This window comes from Ahaetulla prasina, chromosome 2 (genome assembly GCF_028640845.1).
Source record: "Ahaetulla prasina isolate Xishuangbanna chromosome 2, ASM2864084v1, whole genome shotgun sequence".
NCBI classification, from domain to species: domain Eukaryota; kingdom Metazoa; phylum Chordata; class Lepidosauria; order Squamata; family Colubridae; genus Ahaetulla; species Ahaetulla prasina.
In genome coordinates this window covers 281,116,525-281,136,543 of record NC_080540.1, presented here as the reverse complement: position 1 = coordinate 281,136,543, position 20,019 = coordinate 281,116,525, and the positions used below count along the sequence as shown (strand labels likewise).

The 20,019-nt window shown below is 41.1% G+C and overlaps 1 protein-coding gene across 3 annotated transcripts in view; it reads right to left on the bottom strand.

Moving 5' to 3' along the window:
* NPR3 (natriuretic peptide receptor 3) overlaps positions 1 to 20,019 on the bottom strand; it is a 94,657-nt gene that overhangs the window by 18,959 nt on the left and 55,679 nt on the right. For all 3 annotated transcript variants that reach the window (XM_058170202.1, XM_058170204.1, XM_058170203.1), the window contains exon 4: positions 4,505 to 4,640. In XM_058170202.1, the coding sequence (XP_058026185.1) occupies positions 4,505 to 4,640 (136 nt within the window). The remainder of the gene's footprint in view (positions 1 to 4,504; positions 4,641 to 20,019) is intronic.

The following is a 20,019-nucleotide window of genomic DNA, read 5'->3' as shown; positions in this document are numbered from 1 at the left end:
AATAAAGCACTTACCTTATTTGCTCCTTTCCGGCTGCGAAAGCCATGCTTTAGATCAATTGCATCAGTAGCAACTGCCTGCCTGAAATCCATCTGCTCAGCCAGCAACTGCTTTGTTGGCTGAGGAACTCTGGGAGTTGAAGTCCACAAACCTTAAAGTTAGTAAGGTTGGAGACCCCTGATTTAAAATAATATAAATAAAATAAAATAATAAAATAAAATATTTGTGCAGCTTTCTGAGATTTGGTGTGTTTTTGTAGTATTTCACTCTAACTATACAAACACACAAAATCTCACAAAGCTGTATAGAATAGAATAAAATAGAATTTTTTATTGGCCAAGTGTGATTGAATTTTTTTGAATTTTATTTTTATTGGCCAAGTGTGATTGGACACACAAGGAATTTGTCTTGGTGCATATGCTCTCAGTGTACATAAAAGAAAGAAAAGATACGTTCATCAAGGTACAACATTTACAACACAATTGATGATCAATATATCAATATAAATCATAAGGATTGCCAGCAACAAGTTATAGTCATACAGTCATAAGTGGAAAGAGATTGGTGATGGGAACTATGAAACGATTAATAGTAGTGCAGATTCAGTAAATAGTCTGACAGTGTTGAGGGAATTATTTGTTTAGCAGAGTGATGGCCTTCGGGAAAAAACTGTTCTTGTGTCTAGTTGTTCTGGTGTGCAGTGCTCTATAGCGTCGTTTTGAGGGTAGGAGTTGAAACAGTTTATGTCCAGGATGCGAGGGATCTGCAAATATTTTCACGGCCCTCTTCTTGATTCGTGCAGTATACAGGTCCTCAATGGAAGGCAGGTTGGTAGCAATTATTTTTTCTGCAGTTCTAATTATCCTCTGAAGTCTGTGTTTTTCTTGTTGGGTTGCAGAACCGAACCAGACAGTTATAGAGATGCAAATGACAGACTCAATAATTCCTCTGTAGAATTGGATCAGCAGCTCCTTGGGCAGTTTGAGCTTACTGAGTTGGCACAGAAAGAACATTCTTTGTTGTCCTTTTTTAATGATGTTTTTGATGTTAGCTGTCCATTTGAGATCTTGCGATATGATAGAACCCAGAAATTTGAAGGTTTCTACTGTTGATACTGTGTTGTCAAGTATTGTGATGGTCAATATATCAATATAAATCATAAGGATTGCCAGCAACAAAGTTACAGTCATACAGTCGTAAGTAGAAGGAGATTGGTGATGGGAACGATGAGAAGATTAATAGTAGTGCAGATTTAGTAAACAGTTTGACAGTGTTGAAGGAATTATTTGTTTAGCAGAGTGATGGCCTTCGGGAAAAAACTGTTCTTGTGTCTAGTGTGTGTGTGTGTGTGTGTATTGTGTTATTTTGTGTTGTGTGTGTGTGAAGTGTGAAAGTTGGTTTTTGAGCTTTTTGTGGCAGTGTGAAGTGTGAAGTGCAGCTGCTTTTACATTGTGTGTGAGTCAGTTGTGTTGTGTGTGTGTAAAGTGTGAAAGTTGGTTTTTGGTACCTCTTACTGTTCTGTATACTTTGTTTATTATTTTTATTATTTATTGTTATTGCCCACGCCAACCCTGTCATCTGACCACCAAGGAACGCCCACCAATTAAGCGACACCCACAGAACTGGTAGGGAAAATTTTTAGATTTCACATCTGCTTTGAATAGCTTACACATATTGGAAAGCAAATGTACTTGACAAATGCTGGAATTCTTTGTTGTCTTCCTAACCATTTAAAAAAAAATCTATTAAAGCTTCAACAAAATTATGTTGGAAATTAATTTACAATGAAAAATCTTGCTCAGAAAAATCTCATTTCTCACAGGATGCTCACTGTTGCTTACTTGAAGTCAAATGAATTTTAAGGATCCCTATCTATAGAACTAGACAGCCAATTTGGGATAATGATTAATGCACCAGGCTGGAAACGAGGGGCCCAGGAGCTCTAGTCCCATCTTAAATATGAAACCAGCACACACTCTCAGCCCTAGGATGGAGGCAATGGCAAAACACTTCCGAAAAATGTTGCTAAGAAAATGCCAGGGACTAATCCAGCCAGTCACCAAGAATTTACACTGACTTGAAGACACATTAAAAAAAATCTGTAGAAATAACAGGGAATAGCCCTTTTTCTCTTCTTTCCTTGCAGAAACTGTCAAGAAATAGGTAAAGAGATAGGAAATATCCAAAAGTGCTTGACTAAACAGTTCCCTGTTTCTCCTACAACCTAATCACTCGTTGTACTAGTACCACTGGTTGTGTCCCTAACTGATTCCTAAAGTAGTGAGGTGTCCCTCTATTGCAGTTTTCAGTGAACCCAATGGATCTGCTGTGTGCTATTTATTTATTTATTATTTAAATTTTTATACCGCCCTTCTCCCGAAGGACTCAGGGCGGTTCACAGCCAGGTAAAAAATACACTATAATCTTTGTAATGTGAGGCACTGAATTAGTTGAACTTGTTTACGGAGAAAAATACATGCAAGTTTTTGGCTTGACTTGTAACCTGATATTTACCAGATATCATCATACTAAAATGCCTCTTAATTCCTTGTTTAGGATTATGAGAACTGTAGTTCCAAGCATATCCAGAAGGTGCCAGAATGAGGAATGTTGAATTACATATTTAGAAGGGACATATTCTTTTCTTTTCCAGATAAAAGACAGACAGATTAGTCAAGATTAGAACTTCTATGTGCTTAATCATATATACCGTACATTGCGCTCTTCTTTGCATGTAAAAAAGAAAATTCCTTTTCATGGACCATTTCTCCCAAAATACATACTTCTTTGCATAACTTGGGTTCCAAAAAGCCCATTATTCAATTCTGAGAGGAGCACAGTCTACATAATTGCTCATCTAGGAAATGTGAAATAGGAAGTTCATTTCAAAATGCATACCAGATGAAATGATATTTCACTGCAATTCTACTGTCAATCTAATATTTCCCTTCTACTAAAGCATTTCCTTTAATGCTCTCTTCCTAAAGAAAAAGTAACAGCAGCAGCTGAGAAAATGGCTGATGATGTTTTTCAAAGCCGTTCCAGTTTCTGAACTCATTGTTGGGTTCTTATCTAAAGGAAACATTTCCATATCTGTAAGTACTTCCACTGAAAAGCTGGGTAATTTTGCCCAGTATATAACGATGGGTAAATTTGACAAGGGCTGCTGGTCTTACTAGGAATGTCCTGCTTATTTTCTAAAGTTTAGCTCTATGTGGATGTCCGTATTAAGGTTTGTGTACATTTATATATTATAAGGCTTATAGGACTTAAGGTGATTGTTTTAATAACCAGGCACAAACACTAGAAATAAAAAAAAATGGAAGCCTTATTAAGTCTTAATTCCAAATGTACAATGAAATTTTTGAAATCTAATACCAAAAAAATGTAACATTGCAACTAAACAGGTAAATAGCACCTGAGCATTGTTTAAATCAAACTTAGCTTTTAAGATTAAAAAAAACTAAATTTAAAAAGGAACTAATGTAATGAGGTGAGCTAATAAACAAACATGAAAACAGTTGAAAAAGAGGAAAAAACTTGAAAAAGGGAATCCAGAGTTTCTAAATAACTGTATTAAGGACATATTGCTGCTTGCTACTGATATTGGTAATATTAACATCAATATAATGCAGCTAAGCAATCCATATTTAAAAGCTGCACTGTCTATGCAGCGCTCCACATGTTGTGATTAAACTCAATATTTTCCATTCTTTTTATTTTTGGCAGACTGTACAATCATATGCAGGGGACAGCATTTCAGGCAGAGCAGTGGGGACAAAAGGTAGAAGGTTGAAGGGTGAAGGTTATTTAAATCAGTACTTTTCAAACCTGGCAACTTGAAGATGTGTGGACTTCAACACACAGAATTCCCCAGCCAGCATGAAGTCCTTACATTTTCAAGTTGTCAAGTTTGAAAAACATCAATCTAAACAAAGCATTCAGAGTTCCTTATGCTTTATCCTTTAAAGTGCTCCATTTTAATTCTCTCAGGGTTTTGGTTGTTTCCATGGCCAATTCAAAGGGTTGGTTTCAATCTGTGTAATCCTACGGAGTGTTTTCTTCTCACAGAAACTTCCTTCCATAGAAACTGATTGTTGTCCTAAGGTTATCTAGAATTTTTCCTTTGATAACCACTTCAGTCTGACCTCTTTTGTTCTCTCTTTAAGGCCCGTGACTTTGTTGGTACTTGAAGCTCCTGAACTGATTGTTTAAACTCCTGTGCTGGTCCTGTACTTTATGCTGCCAGCATAAGATTTTGCATGACACAAATGTTTTAAAAATGGCTAACAAAATCAATCAACCAACCAACCAATCAATCACAAAATCTTCTTTCATAATATTAGCAGAAACAATTGGCTTTTCACTTCAATTATCTAGAAAGCTTGATCAACAAAACCCAGGGGTCATAATCTCTACTATGAAGAAACAAGGATAAAAAGTGGCAGCTTTTACTAAAACAAAACTATTTATAAAAAAGCATGGAATATCTGACTGGATGTACCTTCGTATGTCCTGTTCCATGTCTGATGAACAATCTTATCTCCATCTTTCTTTGTGAAGCCATTCTTCAGAACTTCCCGTAAAGCCAGAACATAGAGAACTAGGGCATCATGGAAACCTTCAACAAACATGTTCACCTAAAAGCAGAACAACATTTCATCGGTGATTTGGCCTGTAAATTCAGCAAAATCATAATTTTATGCATTCAGACATCCCTAGAAGGAGCAAGTGGGGCAAATGATAATATGCATGTTGTGAGATCAGCCTGAAATGACATGACCTGTGTACTTGATAAAATATTCCAAAATTTGCATGATGGTATTTATTAATTTGTTCATTTATTCATTTGCTCGTTCATTTCAATTTATTAGCTGCCCAACTCCAGTGGATGCTGGGTGGTACAGACAGGTCAAAAAGACATAAAAGCAGCTAAAAATATTAAATCAACAGCAGCCTGGACTAAAATGCTCTTATAACAAAATCCATAAAACAAAATAAGACCCATTAAACAAATAACAGACATGAACCCAAGGCACAGATCTAAAGATAGGTTTTCTAAGCTTTTTGGACCACTTTCAGAGGCAGGGGCCCACAACACAGGACATACACTTTCTAGGTCCACAAGATGGCAACATTTAATGGAGGAATCCTGGAGCCCACCAACTCTGCTGGAACATATGGGACAGGCATACATGATTTGAGACAGGCGGTCTCTCAGGTAGCTTATGACCCACGGTGGCACAGTGGTTAGAGTGTAGCAGGCTACTTCTGTTGCCTGCAATTTGGCAATTCAAATCTCCCTGGAACATGGTTGACTCAGCCTTCCATCCTTCCGACATGGGTAAAATGAGGACCCAGATTGTTGAGGCAATATGCTGACTCTGTAAACCCCTGTAAAGCACTGTGAAGAGGTATATAAGTCTAAGTGCTATTGCTATTATGTGGTATTATGAAGAACATACTAGTATTTTGATCATCACCATGGCTTGTAACAGAAGCTGCTGTACACAGTAGTTAACGCAGAACAAAATTGGGCTAAGTTATACAAGTACCTTTTAGAAAATGGTAAAACAAAACTGGATTGTCTTTTTCTTAGTGGAAAATATGTTTAAGTATCATATTGAGTAAAGAAAGACAGATCCAGTAAATATCATTTGTCATTTGTGTTTAATAAGTGTTTAGGAATCTTCATTATAGTATTGAATTCCTACTTCTTAGTTTTGAGTTGAGCTTTATAAGCCCCTATTAGCATGATTTTGTTTGTATACAAAGTGTGCTTTTGATTACAATATTCCCACAATACTTATAATGCAATTTTAAAGCTTTGCATTTGCATGTAAGGGTTGGGGATGCATAGGCTTCAAATGAAATTGTCAAGCAGTTATTTCAGCGTAATTTTCTCTTACAGCAATATTTAAGTGCTAACTTTTGTGGAGATACCTGAAAAATGTTGGAGAAGAAATCTCAATCTCTGATTACATTTTGATAAAATAGAGCTGATTTACCATATGTCTCTGGAATTCTGCAAGATATGTATGAATTCTAGAATGATATAGTGACTCCTTATGATATAATGGAGAATTTCAATGTTAGTTTGAATCCAGCAGCATATACTGCCTTGATAAACAGAACTCATGAAAAGGAAGCTACTATTCTGCCGATTGTCCTCAACAATAAACCAACATAACTACTCAGGTTATTGCAAAGGGGAACATATATTTCTGTCACCAAAGTCATACAAAATGTAATTTGGCAGAAGCTATGGTCTGACCTAGAATAGATAAGACAATCTGAGATGCTTCCTTTCTCTTTTTATATAATAACTACTCTATATATACTGTAATCCACCAGCTCAGGTGGGTTTCACTTACCTTTGCTACCGGTTTGCTACGCCACTTCTGCACATGAGCAGAAGCTTCTGCACATGCACAGAGCATATTTGATGATGTCCGGGCGGGTGGGCAAAGCCTCCCGCCACCGCTGCAACAGATTCGCCTAAACCGGGGCGAACCGGTAGCAACCCACCATTGCACCAACTCACTGTATCCCTTTTCTTGTTGAGGATCTGAGAAAGTGCTATCCAAATACTCTGCCATTGCCCATGACTCAGAAAAAACAAATCTTTATTAAACTGCTTTAAACAGGTTTAGTCATAAACAGAACAGAAGCTCTTAGGCTTTTGTAAGAGGAGAAAAGAGAAGTGTTTTTTGTCCCCCGAGTTGGGTTGGCTGGCCCTAGTTCTCTACCCTCCTACAGATGCTAAAAACCTATTCTTTGTAGGACCATCTTGGCAGGACTTTGAACGTCAGAACAATTCCATCCTGTAGCTTATTTTCTGAAGACCGCCCTGTGCGCGCGCATGTATCTCTACATTTTTGTGGCTCTTTCAGTCAATGGCATGAGCTAAAAGAAATGTCCCTTTCCAATACAAGTGCAAAAAAGCGTATAAATAGCCTTGTGTTTTTGAGAAATCCCAGCCATGCTGAGCTACAAGGAATCCAGCTGTGTAGCTGCTCTCCCTAGGTTGCAATGCTTGTCCTGTTTGCTGGCCATCTGTAGATTCAGAGAGAATGGGAGCAGCCAGTTTAAATGAATAGGCCTGTCTTCTATGCCAAACTGGTGGGTACCCTTTTCACTTCCGCTTGCTTTTTTATAGAATTCTTTTCTGTCCTTCTTTTCAAATGTCTGTCCATTTTGGAGCAACCCCAAGAGAAAGAGAAAGTTGCATAAAAAGAAAAGAAAAGCTAATTGCCGCATTCTTTGAGCAATTAAAAACAGAAAGGCTAATGAGACGAACTTCCCTGAGCAACAGACAGAAAGGCAGGCATGCATGCATAGTTCATATATCTGAATAGGAGAAAAAAGAAAGCTGGATGGAACACATTAAAGGGTTCACCCACATTAATTCCAGAAACCAGTCTCTTGAGTTTGTTATCATACAAATACAGCAAACTTGCACAAATGATTAACAAGTGATTTATAAATTAAGGCAGAAGATTTCTTAAGTAGAGGAAATGTCCAAAGTTCTACTAAACCAATGCAACATCAGTTCATGATTTTAAAACACTAGGAACAGACTTTGGACTCATCTGCAAAGTGTGCTTACTGTAGTGATTTCCATCACCCCAGCCACTTCCTCTTTTAATTTCTAAAACAACCAATGATCTGCAGAATGTAAAGTCCTGAACTTGACTAACCCATCCCTGATGTAATTGAAAGATTTTATAAGCTGCATTTAGAGCTTCATAGGGAAGACCTGGCTCCTTACTTCTTTTTTACTACAATTTCTTTTCAGAAGATCATTCCGCTCTGGCCCTCTATGGTCTCAACAAACAACGTAACAATGTAAGAGACTTCGTTGTGGTGCATCTGATGCTCACCTGATGGGGAATATCATTTCCAGGAGCTGTTGGGGTTGAAAAATCACAGCTACTCCCTTCATAGAATGCAACTTAGGAGTGTGGTGGCTCATCTGTTTAGGATGCTGGGTTAACAACTAGCAAGCCCATATTCGAGACCCGAGTGCTGCTGTGGGACAGGGCGAACTCCCGTCATTCGCTCCAGCTGACCCAGCAGTTTGAAAGCTGGCAACTGTGAGTAGTGAGATGGGGACCACTTTGGTGGGCAACTTAATGGGGGACATGAAAACAGCCCCTAACCAGGCGTCTCCTGAGCAATGGAGATGTCACCCCCTTAGCTTTCAACCTACAAGTGCCTTTGTGCTTCCAACACGAGAACGAGCGAGCAACTTAAAACAGATACTGTGGGGATGAGCCCTTACAGTATAAGTGTACAATGAATACCCAAAGTGTAACAATGCATTTATCTGCATTAAATGACTATTTTAGGGCTTTTCCATTTCCCAAACCTTCAGAAACAGATTGGTAATGGCCTTAAATTCTGCTAAGAACAAACAGCCATTACAAAATTCCATACAAAAGGAGAAGCAGAAAAGTAACATTTATTCATTTCATCTGATTTGGAACCTGCCTGATTTCAAACACCTCTCGGTAGCTTACATATTAAAAATCCTGAACAAGAAAAAGATGATGAACATCTGGACTAACACAATGCCCCCAAAACCTCACAGGGACTCAGCAACATTCTACACCCCCCCCACCCCAGGCCTGAAGCAAAGCCAAGTTTTCATGGATTTACAGAACACGCTCCATAGTGATAGCCGTATGGATCTTACAGTGCTGTTCCAGAGGAAAGGCGCTGTGTGAGAGTCATTTCCTGGGTCCCAATAGATGACACTGATTAACTAAAGAGGCCCAGAGTGCACCCATCCTGATGGATATAGCGGGATGAGCAGAGATCTTGGGAGACAGGCAGATCTCCAATACCCAACCCCTGTGCCATGAAATATCGTTTGCACTGAAGAAAAGATGGAACGTCACAATATTGGTTTGAGTTTAATGCCTCTCTCTCCTTCTCTGAACTGCTGGATTGCTTATTTGTAGCCTATGACTATCATTAAGTGTTATAAGTGTTGTACCTTGATGAAGGTATCTTTTCTTTTATGTACACTGAGAGCATATGTACCAAAGACAAATTCCTTGTGTATCCAATCACACTTGGCCAATAAAAAATTCTATCCAGGGAATGCAAAGCAAAAAAAGCAAGCAAGAGTGTCCACGAGGTGAAGTCAAACAAATTGAGATGGCCAAAACTGAGATCTAAGCAGAGGTGGTATTCAGACAGTTTGGACCCATTCGCCCGAACCGGTGGTGGAAATCGTGGGTGGCCGCCCACCTGTTGTAGGTCTATGCCATCCTATTTAAGCACGATTGGGTGCTGGGTGCATGTGCAGAAGGTTAGCGCATGAGCAAAATGCATGCGCGGAAGACTGGGTGCATGTGCAGAAGGTTAGCGCATGAGCAAAATGCATGCGCGGAAGACTGGGTGCATGCGTGGATGTGCGCACGCTCACATTTGTGACAGTAAGTGAATACCATCCCTGGATCTAAGCTTACATTTCAGAATGGAAGAATGCAGGGGTGAAATGCTCCCGGTTTGGACCAGCTCGCCCGATTTGGTAGTGATGGCGGGTGGTTCGGAGAACCAGTAGCAAAAATCCCTGGCTCCACCCCCTGCTGAGCCACGCCATCATCGGAGGTTGTTTTTTTTTTTTACTTTTAAAAGCAGTTTTCCTTCAGCCAAAAACATGCCTTTAAAAGTAAAAAAAAGTCTTTGATGATCCTGCAGCTCAGCTGGGATCATCAGAACCCTTTAAACTCTTTTTTTAACAATCTCTTTGGCCAAAGAGGTTGCAAAAATAAAAGGTTTTAAAAGGCTCCTCTGGCGATCCCACCTGAGTTCCTCATCACCAGAACCTTAAAAACCATGTTTTCTACAAGCTCTTCAGCCAAAGAGCTTGTAGAAAACCTTCTTTTAAGAGATTCTGGGCTGCGATGAGGCACTTACCTAATTACTGCTCCTGTCGGGCTGGCAAAGCCATGTTTTACATCAGTTGTATCAGCTAGCAACTGAAGCTGCCTGCCTGCAATCCATCTCCTCAGTCAGCAACTCAATCTGCCTGCTTTGCTGGCTGAGAAACTCTGGGAATTGAAGTCCACAAACCTTAAAGTTACTAAGGTTGGGACCCCTGATCTAAAAAATATAAATAAAATAAAATAAAAAAATAAAATATCTGTGCAGCTTTTTGAGATTTGGTGTGTTTCTTAGTGTTTCACTCTAACTACACAAACACACAAAATCTCACAAAGCTGTATGTGGCATTTTGTGTGTGTGTGTGTGTGAGAGAGAGTCAGTTGTGTTATGTTATGTTGTGTGTGTGTAAAGTGTGAAAGTTGGTTTTTGAGCTTTTTGTGGCTGTGTGAGGTTCCTGCTTGTTGCAGGGGCCATTTTGGGTGAAGTGCAGCTGCTTTTACATTGTGTGTGAATCAGTTGTGTTATGTTGTGTGTGTGTAAAGTGTGAAAGTTGGTTTTTGGTGCCTCTTATTGTTTTGTAAACTTTGTTTATTATTTTTATTATTTATTGTTATTGGCCACGCCCACCCAGTCATCTGACCACCAATCAGGGGTGAAATGCTCCCGGTTCAGACCCAGCTCGCCCGATCTGGTAGAGATGGTGGCGGGTGGTTCGGAGAACCGGTAGCAAAAATCCCTGGCCCCGCCCCCTGCCTCTGCTGAGCCGCGCCATCATCAGAAGGTGTTTTTTTTTACTTTTAAAAGCAGTTTTTCTTCAGCCGAAAACATGCCTTTAAGAGTAAAAAAAAAGCCTTTGAGGATCCCGCGGCTCAGGTGAGATCGTCAGAACCCTTTAAAAGTTTTTTTTAACAACTCTTCACCCGAAGATGTTGTAAAAAAAAGGTTTTAAAAGGCTCCTCTGGCGATCCCAGCTGAGTTCCTCATCACCAGAACCTTACAAAACATGTTTTCTACAAGCTTTTCAGCCGAAGAGCTTGTAGAAAACCTCCTTTTAAGAGATTGTGGGCTGCAATGAAGCACTTAGCTTATACTGCTTCTTTCCAGCTGGGAAAGCCATGCTTTACATCAGTTGCATCAGCTAGCAACTGAAGCTGCCTGCCTGAAATCCATCTCAGTCAGCAACTCAATTTGCCTGCTTTGCTGGCTGAGGAACTCTGGGAATTGAAGTCCACAAACCTTAAAGTTACTAAGGTTGGAGACCCCTGATCTAAAAAATATAAATAAAATAAAATAATAAAATAAAATATTTGTGCAACTTTCTGAGATTTGGTGTGTTTCTGTAGTGTTTCACTCTAACTACACAAACACACAAAATCTCACAAAGCTGTATGTGGCAATTTGTGTTTGTGTGTGTGTGTGAGTCAGTTGTGTTGTGTTGTATGTGTGTAAAGTGTGAAAATTGGTTTTTGAGCTTTTTGTGGCTGTGTGAGGTTCCTGCTTGTTGCAGGGGCCATTTTGGGTGAAGTGCAGCTGCTTTTACATTTTGTGAGTCAGTTGTTTTGTGTTGTGTGTGTGTAAAGTGTGAAAGTTGGTTTTTGGTACCTCTTATTGTTTTGTATACTTCGTTTATTATTTTTATTATTTATTGTTATTGGCCACGCCCATCCAGTCATCTGACCACCAAGCCATGCCCACCAATTAAGCCACGTCCACAGAACCGGTAAGGAAAATTTTTAGATTTCACCCCTGCCACCAAGCCACGCCCACCAATTAAGCCACGGCCACAGAACCTGTAGGGAAAATTTTTTAGATTTCACCCCTGGAAGAATGTCCTCGCAGTCAAGGAAAAATTCTCCTGAGAGTACCTAAAGCTCAAATAACAGAGGAGAGTCCAGCAGGTTCCTCCCATATTTGAGAGACTAAAAAACCGAAAAGGCTAATTTTGAAAAAGTAACCTTGCAGAGGTTTCAGCTTTGCAGCTAAACAAAATAAAAATAAAAATCACTTGAACTCTCATAACATTGTTGGTTTGGGGGACTTATTGAAGTCTAATGCCACTTCTATTTGGCACACATTCTTCATATGGAAAGACTCTATAGTTAACCTTTAAGAACTAGATTAAATTTTAAAAAGGCAAATTCCATTAAGTGGACACAAGCTGCCAAAAAAAAGGAAGGAAGGAAGGAAGGAAGGAAGGAAGGAAGGAAGGAAAGAAATGGAACAATAATGTACAGGGAATCTATCCTCTTCCCTAGCTGCAAATCTTTAAAAAAAGCACTTAATAGGAAACTGGCTATGTATTAGGAAAATACTCACTGCACACCGATCTCTTAAGGAAAATAATTTTTAAAAATTCTAATTAACATAGTCCACTTAATTCCCAAAGAAAAATGAGGAAATGATTTGGAAATATTATTATCAAATCTGATGGAGGAGCAAGTATTAAATAAAGCAATAATGATTAGCATTGTGTAAGCATTTTCATCCACCCTATAGGAGGCACCACAACCCACTGAGCACTTTCAAAGTTGGATAGAGCAACTTGAATTCTTTCCCCCCCCCCAAAAGAACAGCAAGCTTGTCATCACTGACAAACAATATTTTTGGCTGAAGTCCTCTGGAGCAAAGAAGAAGAGACTGCCAAATAGAAGAATCAAATTCAGAAGGGGGATTTCTTCAGGAATGTGGCATGAAAGGAATTAAATTATCTGAATAGTTATTTGCCAGATGCAGTTTATATTTTAAAAACACACAGATGGATTGTTATGTCTACTTTCAGCTTTAAATAACTGTGCTTCTTATCTACTTCAGTAGAAAAAAGTAGCAGGCCAGGTGCGAAAAGGAGGCACTTTCCTTGACCTTTCTTAACTATTATAAAATATGGAATTTCAGCAAATGTTGCTTGCGCAAGAGTTATGCCCACTCTAATTCATTCTTCTATACAACTATTAAGGGTTCTTTGGCTACAATTCTAGGATATATGTCTCTGCTTACATTAAAACATTCATCATTTTGCTAAATATGCAAGTCAATTTCATTGTCAGATAGAAGAAATAAATGAATCAATCTTCGAGATATGTTAAATCTGAACAAGGATCATGGAAAGCAACAAGGATGGAAAGAAAATGTTTGCCAAGACATCACTGCTGTCTATCCAGAATTCCTCTAACAACAATTGGTGTTTGATCAAATATTCTCAAGAGTCAAGAATTTAAGGCATTTATTTGTTGCAAAAGTAAAAAAAAAAAAAAGATCAGAGAATTTTGCAGATTATGAAAGAGACCTTGTCCTGTTTCCTAGAACAAACACAACCAAGTGATCTCTGGACTCTGAGACACTTATGACCTGTGCTGGTATTGATTGTATTTCAAAGTCAGTCGCTCTAGTAACTAATCCAAGCTAGACATCAAGTAAACGCCATCATTCATACCTAATGTCAGGGGTCTCCAACCTTGGCAATATTAAGACTTGTGGACTTCAACTCCCAGAACTGTGGAAGTCCACAAGTCTTAACGTTGCCAAGGTTGGAGACCCCTGCTTTATGTACATGTTTTGACTTTTTTCCCTTGACCCAAAATGATCTGAGAAGACAGCAGGTGAGAAAGAGAATGTGGGAGAAAACCTGCTTAAACCTAAAATACACAGGCCTTATTATTACTGTTCCTCTAGGAGTAAAGCAAGTACTTTGTGGACCATTTTGCATTAAAAACAGAACTGCAGGGAAAGGTTAAATCAGATTGCTTCCTTCCTGAAAGAAGGCTCAATCGTATTTTTATTCAAATACGTCTATTATTATGACATGATAGCAGTGTTTCAATATTTAAGGGGCTGCCACAAGGAAAAGGGGGTCAATCTATTTCCAAAGCACCTGAAGGCAGGACAAAAAGCAATGGATAGAAACTAATCAAGGATTGAAGCAACCTAGAACTAAGCAGAAATTTTCTGACAGTTAGAACAATCAATTAATGAGTGGAATGACCTTGCCTGCAGAAGTTGTGGGTGCTCCAACACTGGAAGTTTTTAAGAAGAGATTAGGCAACCACTTGTCTGAAATGGTATAGGGTTTCCTGCCTGAGCAGGGGGTTGGACTAGAAGACCTCCAAGATCCCTTCCAACTCTGTTATTCTCTTATTATAGTAGGAAAGAGCAGTCTATGAAACTTAGAAAAGATTTACAGCTGTCCAGTACACTCGACTTCTCTGTCACATTTACAATTTATTTCTTCTTTTTCAACAGCCATTATTGTTGGTTGTTCTTTTATATCAAACCTACAAAAAAAGCACATGCTAGGTAGCATTAGCATCCCTCTTTCACAGAAGTGCATTCAGCCAATCACCATCAGCTAAGGTGATCCAGAATTATCTCCAAGTGCAGAGTGACAAGATCCCAACAGAATGTGCCACTATAAAAGGTTGCACCATGGAAATGAGTGGCCTTATAAGTCAATAAATTATAAGTCAATAAATACTCTACTACTAATCCTCCCTATTTATTTCCTATAGTAAAAAAACAGGTGCAAGTAGATAATAAGAGGTAAAATTATGTGGAATTATGTTGGTGCTGTTGTGTAATTGTAGCAGATTGATATTACAGAAGGGCTAAAGAATCACACAGCTGCAGTTCCTTTTTATAAGATCCTTATTCTGTTGTGCTATCCCGTGCAACAAAAAATCGCTTTTAGCTAGGCAGTAAAACTCTTCTCACCATGAGCAAATACCTGCAAATTGTACAAGATAATTCACAGATTGATAAAGGTTCAAGAGACAGCTTAGTAAACAGCAGCAAGAGTTTCCACTACATGCAAAGAAAACTACTTTCTTACAACTTTACGAGAAAGATATTAAGAAGAAACAGTGTAAATCTCCACTGTAAGAATATTTCAGAGTTAGATTAAATTCTGCTAAAGTAATCATTTAGCTGATGAAATTCCAATAATCCTCCTCTTTCCTAGCTCCATAAATCTTGTTAATGAGGCTCTGTGAGTTGGAAGAATTACTTTCAGTTGAAGTAGCTGCCAAAGTCTAACATGAAATGTATGCCATTTCAAATTAAGTCGTCTGCGTTTATCTTTGCTGGCTGTTGCTGTCTATCTACCAAAGAGGGAATCCACAAGTGGGAACTTAACAATAAGGGAAACTCTGAGTTGGGGGAACAATCTATAATAATATTTGCTGATTATAAAGTAGTTGAGGAATGTTCTTACATCCATGCCAAGGCATGTGTCTTTCACGCCTTGAGCAGGTTGAAATTCAGCTGCTGCCCCAGATGTGCAGTTTGAAAACTGGGAGGTGGGGGGAAGCCTTTAGGAAGCTGTAGGATGGAGTAAAAAGTTCAGATGGGGGAGGGAGAAATGCTCCTAGTTCAGACCAGATCGCCTGATCCAGTAGTGATGGCAGCGGGCGGTTCGGAGAACTGGTAGCAAAAATTGCCTCCCCCCCCCTTGTGATCTGTCAGCAGCCTGGGGAGCTATCGGCGGAATCGGACTGCGATGAGCCTGCTCCTAAATGCCCGCATGAGGCGAGCTGCCAGAAGGCAGGAGCAGCTCAAGCAAAGAGGTCACCTTGGGCCTCTTTGCTTGAGCTGCTTGTTATCTCTTGGGCCAAGAGATAATTGACCCCTCCCATAAGGTTTAAAAGGAGACCAGCACCGGTGTCTCAGTTTGCCGGAAAGCAACGTTGCAGCTGCGCTCTTTGCTCTGTTCTCTGCTCTGGACGTTTATCAGAAAAGACCTTGGCAGTTATCCAGATTGAACCAGGTTTGAGATAACCAAAGACTGTTTGTTTGTGAAGCCTTTGTTTCGTTTCGAGTTACCTGCCGCTGGGAATGAATTAATTCCCAGCTGTTTGAATAAAGTGTATTTTTACTAAGGACTGCGTTTGTTGCTACCTGCTCGAGCCTGGGTCACAACACCCCCCATGCCTAGCTGAGCCACGTGATCATCAGAGGTTGTGTTGTTTTTTTTTTAACTTTTAAAAGCATTTTTTCTTTGGCCAAAAAGTGCTTTTAAAAGTTAAAAAAAAAAGAAAAGAAAAGAAAAAGTTGGCCATGCCGACCCAGTCACATTACTCCCACCACCACCAAGCCATGCCCACAGAACCGGTAGTAACAAATTTTACATTTCACCCATGGTTCAGACCCCTTTTTACAGCATGGTTTAATGGCTGCCAATCTCTCCAAACAGCAGGAACACCATGGCTTTGAGTGAAGGGGGGGGGCGGACAGAAAACACTTGTAAGCTTTTCCAAAATTGACTTTGTATCCTGCAAATCTCTGAATGACATCTTCGTCTCCTGGAAACTTTTGAAGTGTGGCTTGGGCCAAATGTCTGGCTTTACTATCCCCCCTCCCCCACCCCCCAAAAAAGCTCCATATAGAAAATCAGCATCAAAGAAAGAAAGCCCCAACAAAACCTTCTAGTGATATTTACTTTCAGGGGGATGATTTTTTTTTTTAATGGAGGACTACTCAGAACAGAAAATCTGCATTTTGAAATAGGTTAATCCAAGCACAGCACAACTGCAGCAGCTGCAGTTACTGTTTTACGACAGAAGAGCTATGTATTCAGACACACTGAAGAAACACCGTTTGTGATATTAACTGCAACATTTCTGTGGTAACTCAAGACGTGTTGGTGAGCTTATCTCATCTAAAGATCAGAGGCACTTCCTCCAGCAGTTTATTTTCAAGATTTCCAGTGGGTGAGCTGAGGTCACTCTCAGAAATTCCATCTATAGCAATATTTCTCACCCCTGGCTGGGGAATTCTGGGAGCTGAAGTCCACATATTTTAAGTTGAGAAACATTGATCTTTTTTATTTTTTTACTCAAGAGGCATTTGAACTTTCTTGTTTTTCTTTGAAGACATTTTGCTTCTCATCCAAGAAGCTTCTTCAGCTCTGACTGGATGGTGGGGAAGGGAATGATTTATACTACTTGCAGACAGCTGATCATTTGCATTTTTTGAGAAGGAAAAAGGATCTTTGGGACAACCATGACCTGGATGACTGAGAATCTCCATAGACAAGGCTTGCAAACCCTGCATCCAGATTAGTATGTGCTGGCATGGGTAGAGAAATGGCTTGTCCAAGACCTTGGGGATGTGCTACTAAACTGACAAGTTCTGAATTAGATGAACCACAGGTAGTCCTTGACTTACATATGACAGACCTTCCTAGAGATACTTTCAACTTGCATTGGGAGTTCCAGAGGCTGACCCGGCCCCTTCCTGGTCACATAACTACACTTTGGGTGCTTGGCAATTGGGTCACATATATGGCCATTTGCAGTGTCCCAAAGACACATGGCCACATGTTATGGCAGTCTTGCTGAAAACGGTGTTTACCTCAGGTGGCGCAGTGGTTAGAGTGCAGTACTGCAGGCTACTTCAGCTGCCTGTCGGCTGCCTGCAATTTGGCAGTTCGATTTTCATGGTTCAAGGTTGATTCAGCCTTCCATACTTACGTGGTGGCTTAAATGGGAACCCAGATTGTTGGGGGCAATAGGCTGACTCTGTAAACCGCTTAGAGAGGGCTGGAAAGCACTGTGAAGCGATATATAAGTCTAAGTGCTATAGCTATGGCTAAAACTGGCCTATGGCAAACCATTGGTTTGCTTAAAGACCACAGCAAAAAAGGTTGCTAAAATCGGCTTGATGACCCGAATTATGACTGTCATGAGTTATGACCACGATGAGCAGGCTCCCAGGATTGTAACTCAAGGGATACGTGCAATTTCTTTCAATATATGATAATTCTGCCACAGAGAGTTGCATGCTGTGTCAGTAACCATACAAATAAAACAAATTAAAAATAAAATCCACAAGTAACATTGAAAACAAGAGGGGGAAGGTGATATTTAGTAAATATTGAACAAAAAGAAAGCAAAAGAAAATATACTTTTAAGAATACCGTGTTTCCCCGAAGATAAGACCCCGTCTTATATTTTTTGAACCCTGAAATAAGCACTTGGCCTTATTGCCATGTGCTCAAAAGCCCGATTGGGCTTATCAGGGGATGTCTTATTTTGGGGTCCACAGTCTAGAACAGAGGTCTGCAACCTTAAACACTTAAAGAGCCATTTGGATCTGTTTCCCACAGAAAAAAAACACACCGGGAGCCACAAAACCTGGGTGGGCATGGCCAACTCAATGTCACTCACTCCAACCCTGACATATGCCCCCCCAGCCACGCCTACTCAGCTACAAAACTATTCTCTGTGTCTCTTTCTCCCTATCTTCCCCTGTTGTGTCTTGTCCGCTCTCACCGCAGCCGGGGTCTGCTTATCTGCTCCCAAACACGGAGGAATGTATGCCTCCCGGCCCCAGTTCTGGCTCCATGCCCAGACAAGCTGCAGAGGAGGGGGCACCTCCCGGTCCCAGCCCTGGCTCCATGCCCAAGCAGGCTGCAGAGGAGGGAGCATCCCCCGGCCCCAGCCCTGGCTCCATGCCCAGGCAAACGGAGCAGCTAGACCCCTCCCCCTCCTCCACAGCATGTGAGCCTGAGGAAAGTTTACTCCCAACAATTGGAGTGACCCTCGCATCAGAAGATTGGATAGGCGGAGGCAACAGAAGGAAGGGAGGGGCAGGCCTTAATGAGTGCTGAGTCATGGAGCCACACCCCATGGCCTATATAAAGGATCTGCTTTCTGGCAGTCTCTGAGTCAGGCAAAGTCAAACTTATCTTGCTGAAGTCACTTACTGGTCTCCTGCCTGCTCTGAGGACTTTGCTAGGACTTTGGGCAGAGCTGCAGAGGCAAGCCTGATTCAGATTTCCCTGACCCGGCCGTCAGCGGAGGAGTGGGACACGACATCCCCTCTGTCTCTCTCCCCCTTCCCCACTTCTGTATCTCTCCCTCCTCTCCTCTCTCCCCCTCTCTTTCTGCATCACTGTGTACGTGCCTCTCTCTCCCCCCCTCTCTGTGTATCACTCTGTATGTGTTTTTCTATGTCTCTCTCTCTCACACATCCTCCTTGTCTCTCTCTCTCTCTGAAAGCTGCAGCTGGGCCAAGCTAGCAAACTCTACTTGGGGCACTTCATTACTCCTTTTATTTCTTTTTGGAAATCTGGGCTGGCTGAGAAAAGATCGCCAGCAGCAGTGGAGGCTTCCCTTTGGGCAACCGTCCTCCTCCTTCCTTCACTTCTTTCTCTTCTTGCGACCCCCTGGCTGGCTGTGGCTGAGCTGGGAACGTGCACATGCGTGGGGAGGCCCATCGCAATTGAGCGCCAAAACGCAGCAAAGGCACATGCACTTAAGGAGGGTCTTAACAGGGCACAACAGGACGCAGCTTCTTTCCTGCACTGAGGCTCTGGCCATCTCTTTGCCGTGTCTTCCCCTACCCCCGACAGCTCTTCGGCCGAGCGTGGAGGGCACGAGCTCCAGCCCGAAACGGCAGGAAGCGAAGGCTGCTTTATGCGCAAATGTGGGGCAAAGGCAGATATAGGGCCGCTTCCCTCCTGCATTCTCCGGCAACCCTCCTCCTCCTCTTGTGACCCCCTGGCCAGCTGTGGCTGAGCCAGGAGCGTGCACACGCATGGGGAGACTCTCCTTAAGTGAGGAGCCACCCGCCCCATATGCGCCTTTCCTGAGCTTTAGCGCTCACTTGAGGGTCTCCCTATGCGTGTGCATGTTCCTGGCTCAGCCACAGCCCGCCAGGGGGTCACAAGAGGAGGAGGGGAAGGAGGGTCACTTGAAAGGAAGCCTCCGCCGTGGCTGACGATCATTCCTCAGCCAGCCCGGATTTCCAAAAATATCCAAAAAAATAAAAGGGGTGAGGGGCGGGGCCAACCAGTGATGGGACAGGGAGCCACAGCAGAGGCCCAAAGAGCCGCATGCGGCTTCAGAGCCGACACCTGGTCTAGAAGATCATAGTGCCAGTAACTGCAGCTCTATCATTGTATAGCTCTTTTTAAGTTACACTCTTTTCTGGAACAATGATTGGCAATAATTAAGAAGGAAAACACACTGGCAAATAGCTGACAATGTTTAATTGGAAGTAAAAGACAAGTTTGCCATACAATATCTGTCAGATTAGGTGACAACTTCTATCTAGAATTTTTGATCACTATCAGCTCACCAGGAAAGTTAACACTTGTCCGTAAAATATATTCAGCAAACATCTATATTT